Source organism: Schistosoma mansoni (assembly GCF_000237925.1).
Source record: "Schistosoma mansoni, WGS project CABG00000000 data, chromosome 1 unplaced supercontig 0153, strain Puerto Rico, whole genome shotgun sequence".
NCBI lineage: Eukaryota > Metazoa > Platyhelminthes > Trematoda > Strigeidida > Schistosomatidae > Schistosoma > Schistosoma mansoni.
The window spans coordinates 338,653-365,131 of record NW_017385994.1 but is presented as its reverse complement, the minus strand read 5'-3'; the positions used below and the strand labels follow the sequence as shown (position 1 = coordinate 365,131).

The window sequence follows — 26,479 nt, the reverse complement described above, 5'->3', positions numbered from 1 at the left end:
CATATGGTTCTAAAACCTTTGGCAGCTATCAAACGGTAGTGTGCATTAGTTTTCAAGCCTTGACTAACGATGAATACCAAGTTAATGTGTTCCTGGACAGCAGGTGGATCGCTGTTATTCACCATGTATGTATTTTAACTTTGGTGCCCAATATGTATCATAATACACTTGAAAGCATTTATCGGCAACTACCAAATTCTAAACCATTCAGACAATTTCTCCGGGTCATTTTGGAGCTCTAAACTATCATCTTCACTTTTTTCTCGTTCTCCATTCTTGGCATTGTCAGCATATAAGAGGACCGATGATGAAAGGGATTTAGGACGGTCGTTTATATGCAGGAAAAAGAACACTGGCCCCAAGACTGAATCCTGAGGAAAAGAACGTTTTCCCAGGTAGGCTATTCCGAGTTCGCCCGTGCATTTTATTGACATCCAACTAGGAAGTCCTTCACCCAACTAAGTGAATTACCTCCAATCCCGATATCACATAACCTAGTTAACAGCCAGTTGTGAGGAACTTTGTCAAAAACCATACTGAGGTCAATGTAGGCTACATACATAGACGACTTTAGATCTTTTAGAACGCAAGAACTTTCACAGGCTACTAATATGTTTGTAAGGCATGAATGACTTGTTCTCAAAGCGTTCTCCTAGTCTTTTGGTAACCTATCCTAGGCTGCAGATAAATTAAAACACATAATTAAGGGATTTCTGACAAAATTTGTCAACTGCTTTAGTAACCTTGAATGCATTACGCCGAGCCTCATGGATCCATCTATGTCAAGCTTATCTATCAGACCAAAGATATAGAGTTATTTAATGGTCGTAGTGTCCAGATCGTATGTTGGGGTTAAATGAATTGAAGACGAGAGTATCTCAATGATATACGCATTGCTAAATTAGTTTGAGAATACCTGAGCTTTACCGCAATCTTGTCCCACTAATGATGCACTACTATTGTCTCTCTATAATGCAAAAATATTTCCTCTTCTCTTAATCCTTCAGTTTATGTACGAGCGTGAGCGTTTAGGGTGTTTTATACACTCCTTAACTGATTTCCCTTCGTACAACCTTATAGAATTGTGAAGGACCGAGGTGCAAATGTTTTGAGCTTCACGATATAGAGAATTTTTCGTCAGTACCCAGTAACCTAGATCTCTCCCACAGTCTTCTGCTCTTACAGAGAAGCGTGAGAACCTCCTCACTACATCACAGTGAAGAGTTTCTCGGAGTCTTTGTTGTAGTTCAAAGGATGTGCTGTACAATAACGTTCATGCATAGATTTCTAAATACATTCCAACCCGTTTCAATAGGGTTTCTGGTCCTATTGTGCAATCTGTTGAGGGTGCTGAGTGTATAGTTCCTTGTATGCTTGTTTTCGCGACGTTTGGCCTGGCTCGGGTTGACATGTCGCTGTTGACTACAATATGGAATTAGAAAACCAGAACTTCATGGTCACTTTTACCTAGGGGTGGCATATAGTCGGAGTTTATGACGTCTCCTACATAATGGGTCATTAAGAGATCTAGTAAGGATGATTCAGAGTCTGGGTCGTACATAGTTGCTTCCTTCACATTTTGCACCAGGGCATATGTGATAGCCACGTCAATTAGTTCTCATTCAAAAGAACTTTCTGACAACTTAGTTCTCAGACTCTTCCAATCTACCGGTGTGTAATCTCACGATTTTGGAAGCTGAACATATAATTACTGAGGAGATTTACTTTCAACACATAACACCAATAGAAAGTGAAGAATGGTGAAAGCGGGAACATTCATTCAATCGGATGGCGTGGCTGTGCATCGCAAGCGTGGCCATTCTGTATAACTTGTCCTTACTGACATTAAATATATAATTCTATCTTTAGCCCAAATGTGTTCTTTAAAAGCGCTAGGCGTTATATTCCTGATTCTTACGATACGATGAGTCAGGGTAGCCAGTAATGGGACTGTCACATAAGATCTTATAGATTAGGTAGTCACATCATGACAAATATACAATTTTACGATAAGGTCTGTCATTATAGCAGTATCAATAACGAACATCCACCATAATTCTACATGTGTACTGGAGTCCCACAAGATTAAACGCAGGCCACTCAATGACCAAGTATTGAAATCGTCTGGCAAGGTTTCACTCAACTCACGATTCGGGCTGCGGTAGACCAAAGCATTCAGCATCACTTGTACCTTGCATTTCAAGCCTCAACTAATTAACTTGCGCGTCCCACGTTCATGGAATGTGTTATCGATGACAGTAAAGGAGATAGTATTTCTGACGAATGGGGCTAGGAAGAACAAAATCTTGGGTAGTGTGAACCAATTTATTGCATCATGCAAAATAGTACATAGCACTTATAAAATATGAAAAAATACATTCAATACACCTTTTGCATATCTTTCTTGAAATGTCTCTTGCGAACTTCATCGTTCTTTATTCTTGCTGTAACTATGGCTGCTGTTGTCTCTCTTTCTCTTTTTCGTTTTCTTCCGTCAATATGGATTCCTGTTTCAATTATTGATACGTATGACTTGAATCTGTCAGCACAGATATCGCACACTACCAAGCTACTCTTCCTCTTAGATTCTGGGTTCAGTCGGCTTTTACTGGCGTTAAACTTTCAAAATGAACTTTCTTTCCGTATAAGGACTGCGTCAACCAAGTTTCTGAGACTTCGATTACATCCCGCTTGGTAGAGTCTGTCTGTACACCTAGCTCCGATCTCTAGTCGAGCAAGCTTAGAGCATTTGTGTAAGAAACCCGAACACTATTTAAATCGCTCTCGTGTTGCGCCCGAAGTGGTTCCGGCATCATTCACTGTTAAAGCCTCATCACAACAATCAATTCTATTACTGATGCAAAATTTAAAGACCGGGAGAGAAGAGGAGAGAAAGTCTTACAGTGTAGAATCGCAACGTTGTTCTCAAAAGGAACAATAATGAAATAGATTAAATAAGAAGCCGTTCGTCCAAAGATGGAGCGTTTTCAGTCTGCTTATGTTATGTACTATCGAGGAATTGAATTCTCGGTATCTACGAAAAGTCTGTTAAAGAAGACTGATAAGGCTAATAGTTATACTCAAGCTAGTGATAACCTAAAATTTCACAGGAACATGGGTGAATTCATTCCAATTATCCGTTGCTAATTCTAATACCAATGAGTACATTCTAGATCATACAGAGCCTGTACTCAGTTCATGACTTGACAGACACATGGCGGACCTACTGAAAAGACAAATAATAGACTACGGAAATCCGGATTACCATTTAACCTTTGTCGGTAGTAGTGTTTGAACCAACTGATGATTTCTCAGTAATTGATTGGAAGCTTATAATACCTAAAGTTGTGTCCATCTAGTACTGCACATCTTGAATTGCACTGTTTCGGGAATTCTCAGTTAAGAAATCAATTCGAATACTTCTAACCATGATAACGGAACAGCACAGGACAGATCATAGTTTTTCTGTTATCTTCCTGTTTCCTTAGTCACTTTAAACTCAATAATCGATGACGATGGGTCAAATAAAACATTTAGTACAAATGTTTGTGGATGCATAATTAGGCAGTTGAACTAGGTTGCATACACGTTAACGCTGAATAAAATCAGAGTACGACAGGACGGAATGGATACAAGAGGGCTCAAGTAATGACAGTATTAGATAAATAGCAAAATTGGGTTTTTTTGCTACTGAAGTGGATTTATATTGACATAGGAACTACAGTCGTCAATAGTTGTAGTAGAATAGAAATACATATGGTAGAACTTTCAGAAAGCATATCATAGCAGAATAAATCAAGGATTGAATTACACTAGTCTAATCCGGATTTTGTTGAAATTAGTCCAAACTGTTCGGAGTGTCAGTTGGTCAATGCGTTTCTAATGTTTATGAACCGGTATGTCAATGAAATGGCAGATAAGCAGACATCTAGAAAACGGCTTGTTGGAAGGATTCATATATAAAGCATTAGAACCAATCATACGACCGAAAACAAGTTAACCAATGGAATTGATGTAAGGCATTTGACAATCACATGTTCTGTCAAATTCTGTATTCTAAAGTGATTACTTAGTCGTGTGCATTTAACATGTCTGTATAAAATGCCACACTTGTATCTTTTGTTAGCTCAGTGCCTATTCCTCCTATAATACGATCATCCCTTACTCTTCTGAAACAGAAAGACTGTATATGTTAATATTTTTTTGTAACAACGATTTCGATGTTATCACAATTTATCTATTGGCAATTCTTATTGTATTGAAAAAAAATTCGAAGTCAATAGTGACGTGTTGACTGTATGAATTCATTTTACTTGTATAGTTCATATGCACAAAGATATGCTTAGTTATACTTGTACACATAAAGTTGAGGGAATTTCGCGTCTTCATTCAAATATATTTCCTGCAAAAGCTTTTTCCACGTGCGCAAAACAGAATGGTTTATTTGGTCAAACTAAGTAGCTGACTTGCATTAGGAACAAATATCTACTTGCCTAGTTATCTGTATGTCGACAACTACTAAGGCCAATTTTCGAACCTTTTCGTCTAGTCAATATAAATCATTTGACTTCTTTATGCTAGATTCTAGATGCTAGCTAGAGGTTAAAGGACATGTTTTATAGGTCGGTTTAAGGCGTTTCTATGGATTTAAGATGGTATTGTGGTATTTGTTGAGGCCACTAGAAATGAGCAGAAAAGTGGTTTTGAATAGTTGATCTTTAGCTTATTAAACATGAATGCTCGAGAACATCTTTTCCATAGGAGTCGAACTAAGTTGTAAAATAACAGAGTTAGAGGAAAGATGAGTCCCACATGGTCGGCTTGATTTAAAAATCCATATGAGGGAATGAATTAGCAAAATTAATGAACTTGGTTTCCAGTGGCTCCAAATACCACATTAGTTCCTTAGGAAAAAACTCAATACGAGTCACTCAATTAACGCCAATGCTGCATTCCAGTAAAAATATACAAAACATTTTCGAATTTTTACGTCATTCAGCAGGAGCAGCCATTCGTCTTTCTAACTTCGGTTTGCTTTTATTTAACTCTACCACTCCTTATGAGGCTTGAGCCGGCGACCAGCGACCTTACAGAATCTCCTTCCCAGGTGTTCCCAAATTGTATTTATTGGTTTTGTATCTACCTTCGATTCCCGGAGCCATATGTTATTTGGTCTGGCCCAAACCTAAAGTTACAGCTTGCCTTGTGATATATTTACTGATTCCCATAAAGTTTCCTATCTTCGGTGTCTCTTTCTAATTTTCTCACCTACTGAAAGGTGGCTTCTTTCTGCCAGATTAGGTTATTGATACCGATCTCTGGCCAGTGAGTTTGTAGTATCTCGTGTAGACGTCTTTTTAAATACTCATGTACTACTTCGCATTGGCTGATGTAGCTATCCAACTTTCATATCTGTACTGTAGAATAACTTACTTACTTACCTACGCCTGTCGCCCCCAATGGATCACAGACTACCTACCAGCATTATCCAACCCACTCCGTCATAGGCCTTCCTTTCTAGTTCTATCTAATTTTTGTGCATTTTTCTCATGCCTGTCTCCATTTCTCGAGGCAAGGTATCCTTTCGTATCCCTCTTTTCCTCTGCCCTCAGGATTCTATTTGAGGACTTGCCTAGTGATGAAGTTGGCTGCTTTCCTCAATGTGTGTCCTATCCACTTCCAGCGTTTTTTTTCTGGTTTCTTCCTATGTTGAAATCTGGTTTGTTCTCTCCAACAGCAGAATGTTGCTGATAGTGTCTGGCCAACGGATCCGAAGTATTTTGCGTGGACAACTGTTAGTAAACACTAGTATCTTCTGAATGATGGCTTTCGTAATTCTTCAAGTTTCCACTCCATACAGAGAACTGTCTCGACATTCATATTGAAAATTCTGATCTTGGTGTTGGTTGACAATTGTTTTGAGTTCCAGATGTTGTTCGGTTGTAAATATGCTGCTTTTGTTTTGCCGATCTGCGCCTTTACATCCGCACTAGATCCACCGTGTTCATCAATGATGCTGTCCAGATATGTAAGGGTTTTTACATCATCCATACTGTAGATTTGTTTTATCGTTAACATCAGTTCTTCTCAAAGCTTCAAACGCACAATCAAATGATTAGTCAAATATAAAAAATCAAAAAGCGAAATTCTGCTTTAAGACGGTTCCATTATAACAAAATTATACGGAATACATTACAAAACACAGTTCATGAAGCGTTAACAATGTCTACTAATTTCGTGTACAGTCAGAGAAGAATACTTTCTGAGTCAATATATTCTGTTATTTATAATAGTATGGCATAACACATGTGATATCTGATGGCTGTGTCGAAAGTACGATGGTAGTCTAAAAGTTTGCGTCTAGTCTACAGGTATCTTGAATACTAGGGGAGCAGACAGAGCAGTAAATGTGAGAGAAGCTAAAAAATGAAGAACAGAATGAAAGACGAGCAGATCACTCAGCAAGACTACAAAATGACGTTTATCTAATGTAAACACTCAATAATATTAAATGACAGCAAATACATCACAGTCAGTACTCAAAAGTTACGAGAAATGGGATAGATTACTGAATAAAAATAAATAGTATTTAGTAATGTACAGAAAGGAGTGGAATGAAACGAATATGAGAAAAGTGAATATAAACTAACGTAGCTGTTGAAAACTCGCAATTAGGTCTTGGATAATGGTTATTTTTAGTTTCAAATATTCGTCAGTAGTAGGAATGTTTTCCTTGTTTTGCCAATTCGTACAGTGACATCTACATCCGATCCTTCTTACTTACCAATAATCCTTCCGATGTTTGCAGTGTCTCTTCGTCGTCTCAATATCAGTTTGCTTGTATGAAAAGAACTTAAGGTTCACCTGGTATTACCATGGTGATTTGCTCACTGCTGACATTTTCATCGTTCAACTTGGTCATATTTCCATCCTTACTTGATGGGTATGGCAATGAAATGTCATTTTGAAATTATTCAGTACACTCTTTACCAATTTATTAATCTAAATACTCCTGTCTTTTCACAGCCTCTTCAACTACCATTATCATTATTAGTATTACAATCACCATGATTACGATCACTGCACTATTATTCCAAGGTAATTAATATCAGTTTTATTATCCTGTTTACAGTTTTCGTAACAAGCCCTACATATTCTTTATCCTCAATAACGTCGCTGTCTCTCTCGATTAATCCATTCATCTATAAATCTCACTTGCATGAATATGAAAAGTAATATTAATCAGTCATCACAAGTGAATTAAATGGCTTTACACACGTTATACTCGAAATCTCATTCGTAAAATATCTTATTTATTCATATATAAGAATCTGTGAATGTGTGCAAGATTTAGGGCACACGAAATAGAATGAATTTACCTTGCCTCAGAATGTTTATTGTCCCTGCTTTCAAAAACCTAGGTTTGGTTAAAGACTATCGTTGTCGATAATATAACTGACGACCAACACTTGCAATTCATTTGAACATCACCACCAGAAACTAATAATCCTACAGTACCAAAAGTTTATTGGTGGCTATCACCAAAAAACTACATGGACAGAATAAAAATCGTCTTCAGAAATATTTTCAACATTACAATCTCATAGACAGTTATTAACATATCCAGACTCTCTGAGATGATAGGGTCTATGTTTTCAAAGCATAGTGACTTACTAAATACCAATTTAGACTGTTTTTCTAAACCATTAAGTGATTCTATAAGATATCAGTCAATTCTGAAAACATAAAATACTACAGAGTATTCATCACTATTCGCTGAGACGAAACGAACACTCGAACAGACTACAACAGTGTATTAGCTAACAACCAGCATAAAATAACTGTTAACAAATATTCTAGAGAGCCAAGATACTAGATATTATCTCCAACAAGTCTAATGTTATAAAGCTTAGATAATAACTTGAAGTAATTAAAACACACTTTTAGTTGGTGTTGTACCCCGGATGACTTTTAATCCAATAACATCTAACATAAAAGCTCCTTATCAATAAAATTTTGATATACCTGAACTATGTCTAACAGTGTCAGTACTCCAACTCTACTGACACTTCGTATTTTATTGGATCATAACACCTACAGTGATGAATACTGGGAATTTAGTTGTATTGGTCAATGTGGTAACTGGTTTAATTTCATGACAAAGTATCCAGTGAATTCTCTAGAGATTTCGAAAATGGTAGGAAGCTTCATTAAGCCCTCCGACAACAGAAGCCCTTAGGTAAGGTATACACTATGAGTTACAAATAAAGAAAGACGATTCACGTTTAACTCAGTTCGTTAGCGATGCCTGTATAGTTGGAAATAGTTAACAATCGTTTGAAACTGTCCACTTTGACTGTAACGTGAGTTCGGTAATCTACTTTAGCCCTTTTATTTGTCATTATAGAGATATTACTTCAAATGATTTTGAGAATAATGCTTTACTAGATTTTTCAGGAAAAAGGTAGTTAGAGTTCCCGCTTTATTGCAAGGTTATTAGTTTATTTTTGATGAAGGTAGTGGAAGTTTTTGTTTCGTAACCTCTGAATTATTTTTGTGTTTTAAAACACATTGATGGTCTAAGAAACTGATGTATTCTCGATGACGTAAACACTCATAATAGAAAATTCATTATACCGTAATTATTATACGATAAAACTCTTGCTGTATGTTTCTAAACTTTATAGAATAATAAATATCATTGTTAATGTAGCTTATCTTGTAGAATAAGCGCCTCATAAATGAAAATATGAGAGTGTATGTGATAAGTTGGCTGTTTTTCTACTGAGTTACATCATTAACTACTTCATTTTATTTGAGTTTTACAAGTGCAACTGTAAGTACCGATCATCTTTGCTCTCAGATTTTTCAAAGCCTTTTTAACTGATCGAACATTTTCAATATCAGCAACTCCTCACCCTATTCTGTTAGATACTTTCGACGAAACTCAAAATGTTTGTAATTTATACTAGTAATTACAAACAAATTTTAGTGCTATTAGATGGTATTTAAGCGTATTTTTTTGAAAGAAGCAGTTTGTTAACTATTTTATTTTACTAACATAACTGCCCTTTGTTACTAGATAATTATTCTATAAAATATATGGTCTAGTTTCATCTAACTCATGATCTCAACCGTTAAATTACTATAATATCGACAAATATCCCTTTCTGATATTAATCAGTACATGTTCATTAGTGACTGGCTTCAAGAGGTATTTCCTGAAGTTCTAGTGAGAAAAAGTGACCAGTGGAGTTCAACCGGGTCGGTTGTGAGATGGTAACTCACTGAAGACAATGGTAAACGTATCGCTCAATTTCGTGGATTAATTGAAGTTAGACATTAACACCGATGGATGCCGGCTCAGTAATCTAGAGGTTAGGCATTTGCACGCAAGACCAATAAGTCCTGGGTTCGAATCCCGCTAGTGGGATCGTGGATGCGCTCTGATAAGGATAGGATGAAATGGCTGTCCAGTGCTTCCAGGTTTTTAATAGTAGGCTAGCTTCAATTGACTCATGACTTCAACTATTAAAATATATTCAGTTGAAGTCAGTACATTAATAGAAATTTCTATCTATGGTGTATTTTGGTTATCACAATAGTGGATATATTACTAAAATCATATATATCATCAATTTGTTAATTTTCCAACCCATCTAATTTCAAATATCATAAATGAAATATGAATTCCGTCAATAAACCAACGACTAACAGTTGATATTCATCCTGATTTCTTCTTGATATTTATTTCTTATATCATGTGCGTGTGTGCCCTGTCGATTTAAGAACGTGATGATTCCCGCCAATGAGAGAGGAGTGAATTATCGATCGGACCAGTGATACACAAAAGCCGTATGAGCAGTCTTGAGTTTTTATCAGTCCTGCTGTTTGCCTAGCCCAGCAAGTTAAGTCCAGAACACCAATAACAGCCTATGAAATATAAATCATTATTCTCAAAAATACTGGGTTTATATACCAATCAAACAGACCACATCGTACCATAAAATAGAGAATAACATTTGTACAAGATTTAGCCAAATGTGGCTGTGAATAGGGGGAACAGTAATTAATAGACTGGGGATAACTCAAGAACGGTAAATGGTATAATAATACTCTTTGGGTCAAAATAAGTCTCATAATAAAAAGAACAGGAATATGAATAGTTAAGTTACTTAACAATTATACAATAGGAAATATGTGTGTCATATTGGTCCATAAATAATCTTCAAAAGTTACCACCCTTAATTCCTTACGGGATACAACACTATTAGAATTCATTCATTTAAGAATATTATATAATATTTTAACCATTTCACACTATACTACTAATAAAACAGTGTTAAGTTAATTCAGATTATATTCGATAATCTATAGTTTCATACCCTATTAACTTCTTTATTACTTACTAGTTAGTATACAATAAATAATCAATCTATTTATGATTGATGTGAGATTTTAGAATATAAAACAAAAAAGATTTTTTTAAAAGTCAACATTGAGTCTTAGTAATTTGAGAACAATCTTCTTTTTTTTGTCTTATTACTAAAAGTATGTTTATTCTCTTCATTAGGCTAATATATCAATATTTATTTACCTTTTTTTTCTTTTTTTTTGTAAACATTGTAAAATGGATCAATTTATTTTTATCCTCAGATTAAAAAAAACCGGATCATTTACTGTCTATATGAATAGTAATTTATATCAACATGTTTATTTTTTAAAGATGTAATTACATCCATTTGTTTACTTAATAAAAAAACTTTCTTAAAATGGTAAATGGAAACAAATAGGTAGATAGGTATATATATATATATAATTGTTATAGGAGAAGTAGTTTGTTACTAAGAAAGTATCATTTGCAAAAAAAACTTCAACAATGAAGTTAACACATATTTTATTGATTTGTTTTATTTCATTTTTATTCTTTACCTATGTTCAATGTGATGGTAAGTAAATTATATTCATATGGTTATTTATAGGTATTATTTTAGTTCCTTTGTTTTTTTATAAATAAAAAGGAGTTAACAATCTAATCCCTAGTTCGGTGGTCTAGAGGTTAAACATATGAGCACGAGGCCGATAGGTCCTGGGTTCGAATCTAGCAGGGCGAGATCGTGGATACACTCTGCTGAAGAGTCCTATACTTGGACAAAATGGCTGTTTAGTGTTTGCAGGTTTTCAGTGGTAGTCTAACTTTAATCGACTCATGAAATCAACTATTAAATTACAATTTTATTTGTTACTATAAAAGTTTATGAATGGAATTCGTGTGGTATGGTTTACGAAAATGAACAAAATAAATTTCATAAATGAAACATTTAACTACGTGTTAAATATGATCTATAAGAACATTATTAAACGATATTTCTAAGGTGAAATCTAATTTATCAAAAGTATGATACTTACATCTCATATGGATTATCTAAATATTGATTATAGACTATCTAAGGTCAGATATGTGTAAAAAGAAACAGTTTAAAATGATCACCCTATCATGACCTTACTTTTTTTGAAAATATTTTTGTACCATTTCTTAATGTTTTCGTTCACGTATATTTTCACCTTTAAGTAACATTTAATCTTATTCTCCTTGAATAGTTAAATTCAAAAAATATTCAATTAAAATTAACGTATTTCATTAAATTAAATTAAATGTAATTCTTTATAGTTGAGATCATGAGTCAATTGAAGCTAGATCACCATGGAAAACCTAGAAGCATTGGCAAAGCCGTTTCGTCCTATTGTGGAACTCCTCAGCAGCGCGCATACACGATCCCGCCTCCCGAGATTCGAACCCAGGACCTACCAGCCTCGCGCCAGAGCACTTAATCGATAGACCACTGAGCCAGTATCCAACGGTGTTAATGTCTAACTTCAACCGATCCACGAAAATGAGCAACCATTCACCAATGTCATCAGTGAGTTGATATTTCACAACAGACTTAGTTGAACTCCACTGGTTACTGCTTCTCATTAGAACTCCAGGAAATACCTCATGGAGCCAGTCACTAGTGAGCATATGATTTGTAGAATAAAATGAATTCATTACATTTTAAGGTTTCTCATCAGTTACAAACAATCCAATTTCAAATAATAATACAGTTTTGATATATTTTAGTTAATGCTATCAAGATTGATGTACAAAATGAAACATGAAATCAGAAGTATGATAAATATACACAGTAGATTATATTTATGTACTGAGCTTCTTTACATACCTCAATTTCCAAAATAATTAACTAAAAAGGAATAAAGCTTATACACTTCTTCTAATGGCCATAACCAGTTAGAGTTTTCAATCTGACTTATGTACATAGAAATAAAGAGTTACTAACCTTTCTTTATCATACGAAAATCATTACCGATGTAGTTTCATTGACGATATAATCCATTGCTTTTAACTATCAATTGAACATAACATTATTTTTGATAGCTTAATTACACAATAATTGATTTGTTTAAGCAAGACAAAAAAACGAAAGAAGCGCATTAATTTATTGAAAAAGTGAAGACGTTTCAGTGGAAGAAATTTTCTTTTCGACGATATCATTTTCTGAAACTGTATAATCATTCTTTTCGGTAATCTTTTACTTATAGTAGTCTTTGGTAAAATAGAAGAATTTTATAAAGTTATCAAACATAGTCAAACTTGTTCAAATGGAAGTCAACGGAAATGAAATGATGTTACATGAAGACTACTTACTACATGTAAAAGAAAAACCTGACTCACACGTACTTGTTGTGGCTCCTGGATAGTGGGACTCAGTCCAATGAACTAACATGAGAGTTGAACCGGGTGGTAGAGATCGGGCTAATCACCCACCCGACCAATACCCATGAACGATTACGAATGCTACAAAGAATTATAGTACAACTGTTACTGGGCCAAAAACGACAAAACCTAAGGCAAAAAATATCTGCAAAAGTAGCTATTAGGCTCCGGCAGTTTTACCGTGCTTCGATATAGCCGCTTCTCCAGAAGGGCCTAATAGGCTTCACCAACTTGTTTTGGCCAGAAGGGGCACCTATAAATACAACTGTACAGCTTCAGAAAATCATATTGTCGAAAAGAAAATTCACATTACTAACATGTCTTCATAACTATTTGTTTAATTTATTCCCTTCAATTCATAGTATTCATGGCATTAAACATATAAACAATTAGCAATCTCAACCACTCTATATATAAGATCATAATTTTTCTCCTTTTCCTATTTATATGACTATCAGTCTTGCTTTAAACAATAAAATCAATTTTATTAACTTACATAAATTAATCATACTACTATTTAAAAGTTGGAACTGTTCACAGCTAATGATCATTCTATCTAGTGTAATTTTAGTAGGGTTTGTAAATTTATTTTTTTCTAATCATCCTGGTGATTTAATTACTTTATTAACTGACATTAATACCAATCTGTGAATCCTCCACACTAGATCCAGGTACGCTGTCGAATAAAGCAAATGTTTAAAAAATAAATCTTTATGAATAACATGCTCTTTGTTGATATATTTCTTTTAAATATTCTTTCATTAAAATATAGTTAATGAGAATACAGAGATATTATGTAAACGAGTTCGTACTTCATTAAAGATAAAATATCTTCACTAGTAATATAACAATAGAAAATCATAATAATCAAAGATGGATAGTGGCTAGAAGTGGAATTCAGGACGCGCGTTTCGTCCAGTTTGGGACTCGTCAGCTGGATGTACCTGCATCTCGGAGTTGATGTTCACTCCGGAACTCCAATCCAATACCGTTCGCTTCAAACGTCATCGCGTCATGTACTTAGCTACTGAGTTCTCATAGCCACTTCCTTGTGCAAGGATGAAACGTGTATCCTGGATTACACTGCTATCCACTATCCATCTTTGCTTATAACATTTGTGAATTAAGGCAATATAGACGCAATCCATACAGTATGCACATATACCAATAAGAGACTGATCAATTGGAGTTCTAAACATCAATCTCAAGATTCAAATAAATAATACCAAATGAAAATCATAATGTTTAGTAAGTGAAATATTTTACCAACTTACTTGTTTCTTATCTATAATTGTTTAAGACAATGAATCTTATTTCATTGTTAACAATTAGTAAGTACATGTAAACCAAATCAAAAATGATGATAACTTGTTTAATTGAAATAACTCATTTCATGAAATAATCAAAGTTAGCTTATTGAAAAAAAATGTAATTTATGTTAAATTCTAGGTGACTATGAAAGGTAAGTAGTTCTGTTCATAATGATATACTTTATCTATTCAATTTCATTTGTATACAATACATATTATATATCATTCTATATTATGCATGAACATATGTTCTCATCTAAAAATTCTAATATTTCATCTAAGAAGTCTTTTGTATATTATGAATTTTTCCATAAAGAATATCATTTTTATTTCAATAAAGGGTAGTTAACTAACCTATATGTATAAGATTTGCTATTTACTCTCTTAAACTAATTAAGCAACGATGGATAGTGGCTAGTAGTAGAACCCAGGACGTGCGTTTCGTCCTATTTGGGACTCGTCAGCTGGATGTACCTACATTTCAGAGTTGATGTTCACTCTGGGACTTTATTATTTAGTTGATTATTACTAGTTTAATTATTCTTGTTTATGTTTGTTTTATACTAACTGATCTGATTAATTTATATACATCTCTTTTATTCTATTCATAATATAATAGCTAAATTTAAGTATTTTCAGTTGAAATATCTATTTTGATATTATCGGCCATTTAATTTAAAATTTAATTATCTCAATTCAAATTGAAATGGTTTGGTTTATCCTGTTGTTGATAATTTTGACTGAAATTTGATCAATCTTGATTGTTATTAGAGGATCTTTTGTGGATTACCCCGATATAACCATTGTGACACAAGTTGATATAGAATAGATGGAATGCGGCTAGCAGTAGAATTCAGGATGCGCTTCTGTTTCTATCTGGACTCAGTAGCTAAGTGGATAATGAGATGGTGTTTGAAGCAAACAGTATTGGATTTGAGTCTCTGGGTGAACATCAAATATTGGATGCAGGTGCATTAAGGTGATGAGTACTAAATGAGGAGTAATGCTCGTTCTGGATTCTAGAGTTATTTATATTCCATTGATTCTATATCAAATATTCTGTCTAAAAGTTGTGAAACATAAAAAGTCAGATAAAGGCAGGTTAGAATTAAATGGTGCTTGATAAAGATAATGAATTTAGGTTTATTTGGAAAAAAAAATGTTGGTTATGACATCGGGTGGCAGTTTTTAGAAAAAAATACTTTTTGAATGTTCTATAGTTAACAGCTTGACACAGATACGAAGAATAAAGTAAATATATTCGACTTGTGTATCAAAGTACACTTTTATATAGTTTAAAACAACACTAGCAAACACCTTTTTTTCATTATATTTATTAAAAACCCACCTAATTACATTAAGAGTATCAGTATAGTAAAATCGTATAAATAATTTGACATAGCCAATTTAAGTAAGGTAACTCATAGTGTACAGATTTGTTTGTCTTAATAGTTAATGACCGACAGTCTACATAAAAAAGACTTTCTGCTAGTTAGCAGAAGAAATTCCCAATATGATAATAAATTTACACAGGTATTGAAACGGCACCAAAGATCAGAGGGAAGTAGGGTATGGAAATCATACACTATTCAATAGTTTAAAGTCAAGCCTAAACATTTGGTCTAAATATTTTGATTGGTAAAGTTCTCTCATGCAGGAAATAAATTGGTTAATGTTTTGTTTATCCGATATCTATCATGTTAATTTAAATACCCGACATGTGCATATTGAGTAACCGGTTCAAATTCAAGTAATAAATTCTTCTTTGTTCATGTGATTCGTAAAATCGATTATTTCAGTTGGACAGTTTGTGTTTGAACCCGGTTACATCTAATCAGATATAAAAGATAGTATATGGAGTAAATTTTCATTCTTTTTTTAGTGAAGAGGAAGAAAAGTTAGTTACATGTCAAGATTAAATGACACAGAATTTTTAAAATCACATTAGTACCTACTAATTGATGTTATTCAGTAGTAAATATCTGTTTTTCTTTGTTGAAAATTGTAATGAACTTATAAAATGCTTTAAGAATTAATAGATTTTGCTGATAAAAAAAAATCAACATTTATTCAGCCAGCAATAATAAGGTTCATAACAGCCAAAGCGCTTATTTCATTATGTTTAAATGTCTTGTTTAATAAAACTCACTCATGTAGGAAAGAAGTTGGTTAATGTTTTGTTTGTCGTATATCTAACATGTTAGTTTCAATACTTAATATGTGCATATTAGGTCAGAAGTTCAAATTCAACTTTATTTCACATAATAAGTAGTTTAAATAATAAATTTTTCTTTTTCATAGTTGTAATGATGAGTCAATTGAAGCTAGACCACCATGGAAAACCTGGAAGCACTGGATGGCTGTTTCGTCCTATTATGAGACTCTTCAACAGTGCGCATCCACGATCCCGCTTCGCGAGATTTGAACCCAGGACCTATCAGTCTCTCTCCAGAGCACTTAACCGATAGACCACTGAGCCGGCATCCATCAGTGTTCATGTCTAACCTCAACAAATCCACGACGTTTTTGAGCAACCGTTCACCAATTGTCTTCAGTGAGTTGATACCTCTACCAAAGACTTAGTTGAACTCCACTGGTCACTGCTTTCCACTAGAACTCAAGGAAACATCCCTTGAAGTCAGTCACTAGTCAGTATATGATTATAGATCAGAAGGGGTTTTGTTAAGATTTTAGTATTTTCATAGTCGAAATCATGAGTCAATTGAAGCTAGACTACCATGGAAAACCTTGAAGCACTAGACGATCGTTTCCTCCCATTATGGGACTCCTCAGCAGTTTATGAGATTCCTAAATTCGATTACTTCAGTTGGACAGTTTGAGTTTGAACCCGGTTACATCTAATCAGATATACAAGATAGTATATAGAATAGTGCATTATTTATTTAGCTTCGAATGAATTTTCATTCTTTTTTAGTGAAGAGGAAGAAAAGTTAGTTACATGTCAAGATTGAATGACACAGAATTTTTAAAATCACCTTAGTACCTACTAATTGATGTTATTTAGTAGTAAATATCTGTTTTTCTTTGTTGAAAATTGTAATGAACTTATAAATTGCTTTAGGAATTAATGGATATTACTGATAAAAAAATCAGCATTTATTCGTTCAGCAACAAAAGGTTTCATAACAGCTAAAATGATGATTTCATGATCTCATGTAGGAAAGAGGTTGGTTGATATTTTGTTTGTCGGATATCTATCATGTTAGTTTTAATACTTGACATGTTTATATAGGTCACTAGTTCAAATCCAACTTTATTTCATACAATAAGTAGTTTAAATAATAAGTTGCTCTTTGTTTATGACATTCCTAAAATCGATTACTTCAGTTGTACAGTCTGAGTTTGAACCCGGTTACATCTAATCAGATATACAAGATAGTATATGGAATAAATTTTCGTTCTTTTTTAGTGAAGAGGAAGAAAAGTTAGTTACATGTCAAGATTAAATGACACAGAATTTTTAAAATCACATTAGTACCTACTAATTGATGTTATTCAGTAGTAAATATCTGTTTTTCTTTGTTGAAAATTGTAATGAACTTATAAAATGCTTCGTCCAGCAACAATAGGTTTCATAACGACTTAAGTGCTCATTTCATCTTAGCGATAAATGAGCATTACAAATATATATAAAAGTTTGTTTTAATAAAACAACAGAATTTATACAAATAAACCATTGAATGTTGGTTCGATGGTCAAAAGTTTGTGCTCTCTATGAGACCTAAAAGTTATAGGTTTGATACTCAGTGAACTGGTGGACGTACATTCTTGAGAAATATCACATGAGTACAAAATAGTTATCTAGAGATCTATGGTTTGACAACGATTGTCTAACTAAGTTGAATCTGTAAAATAAACTGTGAAATAAAGTGGAAAGAAACATACATCAGAAATATTAAGACTGGTGAAAGTTTTTCAAAATTTTCATTAATGAGTACTATTATTATTACCGAACTCATTTTCTATGTTTACTTTCATTAAAATGCAATGACATTAATTGTATTCTTTAAAGTGTACATCATAATTTCTTTTAAAAATTACATAACTGTCAAATTAACAACTATCGTTTGTTAGTATTTTGATGTAGTTTACTACTTATCATGAATTGTTTAAAGTGTAAACAATCAGAGTGATTTATCAAGATAATGATAAAGTTTCATTGACTATGTAATACACCATGTTCTATAGCTGAAAATATGTATCTCAAAAATATGTTAATTTGATTCGTTTTTTATGGTTTAATCCAGTCTCAATGAATTAAGCGCTTTTGATTTATCTAGAGAACCAAAGAATGGAAGGTATAAAGTTCTTGAGTAGAAATACATGTATATACATAACTAGATATTAATAGATTTGCATCCAGTATTTGGGACTTCGTCATATAAAGCCAAAACCTTTTACGAGTGTAAGCTGCAAATCAGTTTTTTCTCTATGTTCCTATACCTACAGTTTAAATTTATAAATTTAAGCTTATTGTTTTGACATTGGAATAAAATATTGCTAATTGAAATGGTCCAATAAAGTGTTGAGTATAATCTTTCTGACATTGTTTTCTTTGAAATTCCACAAACAGTGATCAAGAGTCTGTTTATAAATCATCTTAATTTACTGTCCTTTTGGTAGCGTAGATCAAATGACACTAAGCTCATTACGAAGATTTGATGTTTTGAGGTTGATTGAAATCATTATTTTAAGCTCAATATTTCATTCAGCAAATGGTTATCTAACATCAGTGTTATACATTTATGTTTTATTAACTTCAAAATGTTGAATGAGTAATACAATAGAGAGTAGTATTTACTTTACTCACTGGGGAGAGTCAGCTTTCCTTCTCCAAATGCTCTCACATGCCCACGCGTATATAGCCTCTGCCAGGGAAGTTCTGCTCACTGCCTTCTCGTGGCACTACTGTTGTTTACGAAATCGAGAGGACGAAAAGCGAATGTCCGGCGCTTTAACCGGGTTGGTGGACACGGCGAATCCACCTATGGGAGTTGTAAAACCCTGATTCCAAACCAATGGTGTACATGGGCTCCAGTATCCTGAGAGAACAAATGGTGTATGAATCAATCGTTGGTCATCGGCTACCATGGGACTGCATCTCCTTACGATGCTCCACTGCATTGTGGACTAGACCTTTAGGTCAAAGGCTCGTGGTGTGGCCCCCTAAGAAAACCACCTGTTTCAGTTTGGGCATCTGGGCAGTATCACAGCCCTCACACAAATCGAGTGAGATTTGTGCGGCGCATATATATCTGGTGCTTCCTTGTACCAATATTTATGTGTTTAAATAATAATAATAATGATAAAAACTCACTAAAATAGTTCTCATCAAACTGAAAAGATGTATGATCGCTGTTGTTATAAAATGATAAATCACTGGAATTTATGGCTATCTATGTAATAACCAAAGCTGTTTTACGAACGATTGAATGAACATTTGGATGTAATGATATGATACTAAAAATGAAAAGCGAAAAATAATTGTAAGTAATCGTTTAATACATATCAAAAATCAACATGGATCACAATTTGGTGCAATTCGATTAGAGGTGGTCGATGATAGAAATCTCTTCATACAGAATTGTATCTAATTGCCGCCTACTAATGTGTATCAGTACTGCTAAAATAAATGTTCCTTTCTTTGAGTTTCGATTGTACTCTATTATGTTTGTGGAAAAGAAAATACTCATTTATTTACTACAAAGTAGTTAGTTAGTCCAGGAGAAAGTTGCCAGCTGGAACTATCAAACCTATTTCTAGATACTTTATAACAGTTATGAACAGATTGAAAGTTGGATATTGTGTTAGACAGTTTTACAATTAGACTGAATAGATTTACTAACAGATTATTGGTATAAAACAGTAATATATTGTAACTGTAAAATTGAAAAATCTTAATTTAATCAAAATTTGTGTGTATGTTAATGAATCATTCAACCTAATTAGACCACCACAACCAGATGTGTAAGTATATGGCAACAAAAGTTTAGTTTTGTATACTGTTTTTATAGTTATAATAATAAGAAAATTTAACAGATTTAGTCAATTAAACATATATTATGATTACATATATATTGTACACTAGTTTATTCAAAACAACCTTTGTAAATCAGTTATCCACAGTTTAATTAAGAAATTAAATAAATCGTGAATGCAAAGCACAACTTCTAATATTACTCACTTACTTACTTACGCCTGTTACCCTTCGTCGAGGAGCATAGGCCGCTCACCAGCATTCTCCATCCAACTCTGTCCTGAGCCTTCCTTTCCAGTTCTTTCCAGTTAACCTTCATCCTTTTTATATCTGCTTCTATTTCCCGGAGTAATGTGTTCTTTGGCCTTCCTCTTTTCCGCTTCCCTTCCGGATTCCAAGTTAGGGATTGCCTTGTAATGCACATTGGTGGTTTCCTTAATGTATGTCCGATCCACTTCTAACGTCTTTTCCTAATTTCCTCTTCATCTGGAAGCTGGTTTGTCCTCTCCCATAAAACGCTGTTGCTGATAGTATCCGGCCAATGGATGTTGAGTATTTTGCGTAGACAACTGTTTATTAATACTTGTATCTTCCTGATGATGGTCGTAGTAGTTCTCCACGTTTCAGCTCCGTACAGTAGAACTGACTGTCTTGACGTTCGTATTGAAGATTCTGACTTTGAAATTAGTTGAGAGTTGTTTTGAGTTTCATATGTTCTTCAATTGTAGAAATGCCGCCTTTGCTTTGCTTATCCCCGCCTTTACATCTACATCCGATCCTCCTTGTTTATCAATGATGCTTTCCAGGTACGTGAATGTTTCCACCTCTTCCAGAGTTTCGCCATCAAGTGTGATTGGGTTGATGTTCTCCGTGTTGTATTTGGGAATCTTGCTCTTTTCCTTTGTGAATGTGGAGGTCTATCGATACAGAGGCTGCTGCTACATTTGCTGTCTTCATCTGCATTTGTTCGTGTGTATGAGAGAGGAGGGCTAGGTCATCTGCGAAGTCCAAATCATCTAATTGATTCTGAGAAGTCCGTTGTATTCCCTATTTCTCCTCAGATGTCGAAGTCATCATAATCCAGTCAATCACCGGAAGGAAGAGGAATGGGGAGAGTAGACAACCTTGTCTGACTCCAATGCTTAACTTCGAATATACATATTCAAATTCTAAGATTACTAGTAAATTCTCAATTATATAAGTGAATTAGATTCTGTTGTAAATAAGTTAGGTTCTTTTAACAGTTGACATTATGATTCGATTGAAGCTAGACCACCATGTAAAACCTGGAAGCACTGAACGGCCGTTTCGTCCTATTGTGGGACTCCTCAGTAATCTGCATCCACGATCCCGCCTCGTGAGATTGGAAACGATGACCTATCAGTCTCGTGCACCAGCGCTTCACCTGTAGAACCTTTGAACTGGTATCCAACAGTGTTAATGTCTAAGTTAGGTTCTATCGGACATAATTCAGCATTTTATTTCTTGTATAGTGAACAATTATTGTATTAAACTATTATATACAGGTAGTGAAATTATTGAAAAGTTCTCAAGGTTATTACCATCATCTTTATATAAATTTGACTGTATTATCAGTATGAATAAATACACTCTAACATATTTCTTCATTTGATTTTAGTCCACATGGAAAACACCCGTAAGTTTGATATAAATTCACGCAAACTTTTTTAAAAAAACACTCATTATGTAACAAAGAAATATTTACACATAAGTGACAAATACTTTAAGTGAAAAGCATATAAGTCTATTATAAGAAAACATTTCTCTGACATGAAGAATGTTTGCAAAATTTTCATCACTGAAAATGGATTTAATGGTTCATAGTTTGTCGATAACTCTGTAGTCATCACTGGATCTATAACTACAATATAATGTTTAGTCAAGTATATGAGTTATACATAGTACAAAGATGTTTCGTCTCAATTCTTGTGTTTTGTCAATTGTTAGGTTGCTAATAATCAAACTAAACTGATTAACTGGGAAAGAGATAGAAAGAGTCTAACATCAGTTTACTAAATATCACTACGGTATTTTGGATTGAATCAACAACTATGTTTTCTTGGCTTTAAATCTTTACTATACACAGCTTGCGGTGTCGAATAAATATACATACTGACTTTAATATTAGTGAGTAGATCGAGGAGCTCAGTTAATCCTAATCTACGCTTCATTTAGAATTGAGAAAGCGGAAAGTTATGAAGCTTTAAGTGATATTACATGCAAAAATAATTCTTCATATGGAAATAACTTATAATATTAACCTCGTCCGATGAAATTCTCTAGAGGATGATAGTTCCTTAGAGAAAGTTAAATCATGGAGTGTAGTTGTGTATTTGTTTACAGTCCTTTGATAAAATAAATAGAAGGAATTCGCTTCATCAATGATCAGCCACAAATCTAAAGCAACAAACCAAAAATTATCTCCCTAAATACCATTTGTTGGTATCATGCATTTCAACAATAATCAGATTTCAACAAGCTGACTTTCAATTGCCTCTTAACTGATCATTTCAATTAATAATTAATAATAGGACTAAACTATGCTAATCCTTAATAAGTGGGTCAAGAACATTACTCTGACTTAATTTTCTGACAAGAATATAATTCATTGGGTTCGAATCTCGCGAGTGTGGGATCATGGATACTCACTGCTGAGGAGTCCCACAATAGGACGAGACGGCTGTCCAGTGCTTCCAGGTTTTCCATGGTGATGTAGCTTTAATTGACTCATGATTTCAACTATGAAAATAAATTTAAAATCTTCACAAAACCCCCTTCTGATAAAATATAAATGTAAATTTCTTGTTTCAATAATCATATCTTTATTTTTTTTAGTATGCCATTTTCTATTGCTGGGTACGTCACAATAAATTTAATTTCATTATGACCATTGTATATAAGCATATTCAATCAATGAAAACATTAAATAAGTCGCTGAAAAATTCGCATCATATTTAAAACACAATTATTATGAATGAAGAATATTCTTTTCAATAATTTCAATAATCAGGTTCTACAACTATAAATCTAAATGAATAATCCATAAAAAAAATTGGCCAAGTTTAAGGCAGAGTACATTTATTCTCTTTTATCCCATGTCAACTATATATATTCTGATAATCATTTATCTTCATAGTTGAAATCATGAGTCAATTGAAGCTACATCACCATGGAAAACCTGGAAGCACTAGGCGGCCGTTTCGTCCTATTGTGGGACTCCTCAGCAGTGCGCATACACGATCCCAAACCCGCGAGATTTGAACCCAGGACCTACCAGCCTCGCGCCAGAGCACTTAATCGATAGACCACTGAGCCGGCATCCAACGGTGTTAATGTCTAACTTCAACTGATCCAGTGCTTCCATGTTTTCCATGGTGGTCTAGCTTCAATATACTCATGATTTCAACTATGAAAATAACGAAATATCCACAAAAACCCCTTCTGATCAATCATTTATCTCACAATTTCATTTCACTTATAAACTGATCCAAGCTAACACTTCATATTAGTTAGCTCCAATATTAACGATTCGATTTGATTTTATATAACAAACAACACTCCTTGATTCACATGTTACAGTTTCTTAAATGATGTACTCTGTCTTAAACTTGGCAAATTTTTTATGGATTATTAATTTATAATTGTCGAACCTGATGAGAAATTATTGAAAAGAATATTCTTCATTCATATAAGTGTGATTTAATGAAGTCACAGAACAATTAAGATGAACATAATATCTCTATTTAATCATACTGTATCAGATCAGTAATGTGTAAACGACCCTTATCTTTTTTCAAGAAATAAGACAAATAAAGGATGCAAATTTTTATCTGACATTATTAGAAAAACTTTATAGGGGTATCTCTATGCCATACACAAACATTTTATAACTGATAAGTGAATTATTTGTCAACAGATTATGGAAATGACTGTGTAAAAAGCGGAAATTGCTTGAGTTTTGTCCCAATGTCCTTTGTTTATGGCAAAATAACAAGAAAATTAGCTTATTAAACAACAAACCGACTAGTAGTGTAGAATTGACAAAGTATCTTAGGATTCCTAGGATTTGAAAATATTATTTATTTAATGATTTGGAATTAATTTCTTTAATTAACTGTTACAGTAGTCGAAATAATCAAGAATTTTAAATTCTTTCTGTTATATCGTGTAGCCGAATGCCCTGTTAATATATGACGTGTCGATGCCGCTAATTAGAGAGCAGTGATTTATTGATCGGACCAGTGACACATGAAACCCGTAGGAGCAGTTTAGAGCACTTGTCGGTTCTGCTTTCTGCCTACCTCAGCCAGTTAAGTCCAGAACACCAATGACAGCCTCTACAATATGAACTTTTTTTTCAAACATAGCATGTTTATATACCAATCATACAGATCACATCGTACCATAATATAGAAAATAACATTTGTACAAGATTTAGCCAAATGTGGTTGTGAATGTGGGGAACAGCAATTAATAGACTGGGTATAACTTAAGGATGGTAAATCGTACAGTAATAGTCTATAGGTCAAAATAAAGCTCATAATGAAGGAAACATGAATATGAATAGTTGAGTTACTTAACAACTAAACAATAGGAAATATACATATCGTATTAGTCCATAAATAGTTCTCAAAACATACCATTCGTAATTCTCTTCGGGATATAACACTTCCTTTAACTAGTGATTTCATTTTTTTAATTTACACCAATTTTTAAGACTGATATTCAGTAGTTGTATAATAAATTCAATTCGAATTAATCTCAAAAACATCCAACAAACAGATTACAAAATACAGTTCCTGAAAAATATTTTTATTACTTAAGTTCTACTCATATTAGTTTATTAAGTAGTGTAGAATATACCTGCAGATTATTCAGGAGTTAACTAAATAAACAACCTTTAGTTAAATTATATTTCATCATTCTCAGTAGAAGTAAACCAAACTACACTATAGTGCCTTTGTAACTATGGATTCAATTCTTTTGACCCGAGAAATTTCTAAAAAAAATCGTTACCCTCATTTGTTACCAAAATGAACTACCCTAATCTAATCAAAGTATATTAACAATTAAAGTATTTTTAGAATGGATAAAAATCCCATAACTAAGATATTTAATCTTTCTTATACCTCAAAAGTGAATATCCGGTTCATACTTTCTTTTCTTTTCTTCAAAATAAAGAGCGGTAGCAGCATACGTTTTGTAAGTTTAAATGCTTACATTCATTCATATTTCATCGTATTAATGATGGTTACATTGAAGAAAGTCTTTAGTTTTGAAAGAAAAACTACATAAAGAAATAGTCAGTGTAGCAACTTGGTTAATAACTTAGTTTTAAAACTGAGACAGATAATTCACAATAAAAATAATAGTGAGGTATATTTCTTATGGAAATATTCTTATAAATTAAACTCATCAGCTTCATATAATACAGTCATACAGTCTATAAGATTTACTGCCGTGGAATGTCAGTCTCAGTGTTTTTTTTGTAGGATTTTAAATAATCCATGTATCATTCATGCATAGATCATGACATTTTCACTTATTATATCGATTGAGTGCGTACGTGCCCTGTTTAGTATATATGAACGTGCTAATTCCCGCCAACGAGAGAAAGGCGAATTATCGATCGGAGCAATGATAGACAAAATCGTACTGAGCAGTCTTGAGTACTTATCAGTCCTGCTTTCTGCCTGGCCCAGCAAATTAAGTCCAGAACACCAATATCAGCCTCTGCAATATGAATCATTTATCTCAAACATACTGCGTTTATATACCAATCAAACAGACCACATCGTACCATAATATAGAAAATAACATTTGTACAAGATTTAGCCAAATGTGGCTGTGAATGTGGGGAACAGTAATCAATAGACTGGGGATAACTCGATAATGGTAAATCATATAATAATAGTTCATAGGTCAAAATAAAGCTTATAATAAAAGAAACATGAATATGAATAGTATAGTTGCTTAACAATTACAGAATAGGAAATATACATATCATATTGGTCCATAAATAGTCCTTAAAAGTTACCATTCATAAATCTCCACGGGATATAACATCACTAAGACTTAATCCTTTTTATTTTTTAGTTACCATTTCTATGGTTAAAATATATGAAGAGGATTTATTTTTGTTCAGAAGTAAAAAAAACATCAATCATTTTAATATCTATCCATAAACTATATGAAAATTAAACAACAACAAAAAATAGTAACAATAAAGTTTCATAGAGAAAACTGATGATGCTTCTTCTTTGTTTTTTCTTTTTCTTTTATTGTTTATCATTTGTTGTTTTAAATTTATGATAAGTTTGTGTATAAAGTTAGAGGTTATTTCTTATAAACTGGCTTCATACTAAAGAATAATAA

The 26,479-nt window shown here is 33.3% G+C and overlaps 1 protein-coding gene across 1 annotated transcript, besides 1 other annotated feature; it reads left to right on the top strand.

The window, feature by feature from the left end:
• Window positions 1–10,879: 10,879 nt before the first annotated feature.
• Smp_176020 (MEG-11) lies at window positions 10,880–26,219 on the top strand (the record flags this gene model as incomplete). The annotated part of the gene is made up of 8 exons (XM_018792877.1): window positions 10,880–10,953; window positions 15,968–15,982; window positions 17,021–17,035; window positions 20,056–20,073; window positions 21,723–21,740; window positions 22,940–22,960; window positions 25,286–25,306; window positions 26,201–26,219. The coding sequence occupies 8 exons, from the start codon at window positions 10,880–10,882 to the stop codon at window positions 26,217–26,219; spliced, it is 201 nt and encodes a 66-aa protein (XP_018644032.1).
• Window positions 13,437–13,499: a sequence feature (Short protein (Smp_142000, CAZ31275.2) was converted to a misc_feature.).
• Window positions 26,220–26,479: the final 260 nt, after the last annotated feature.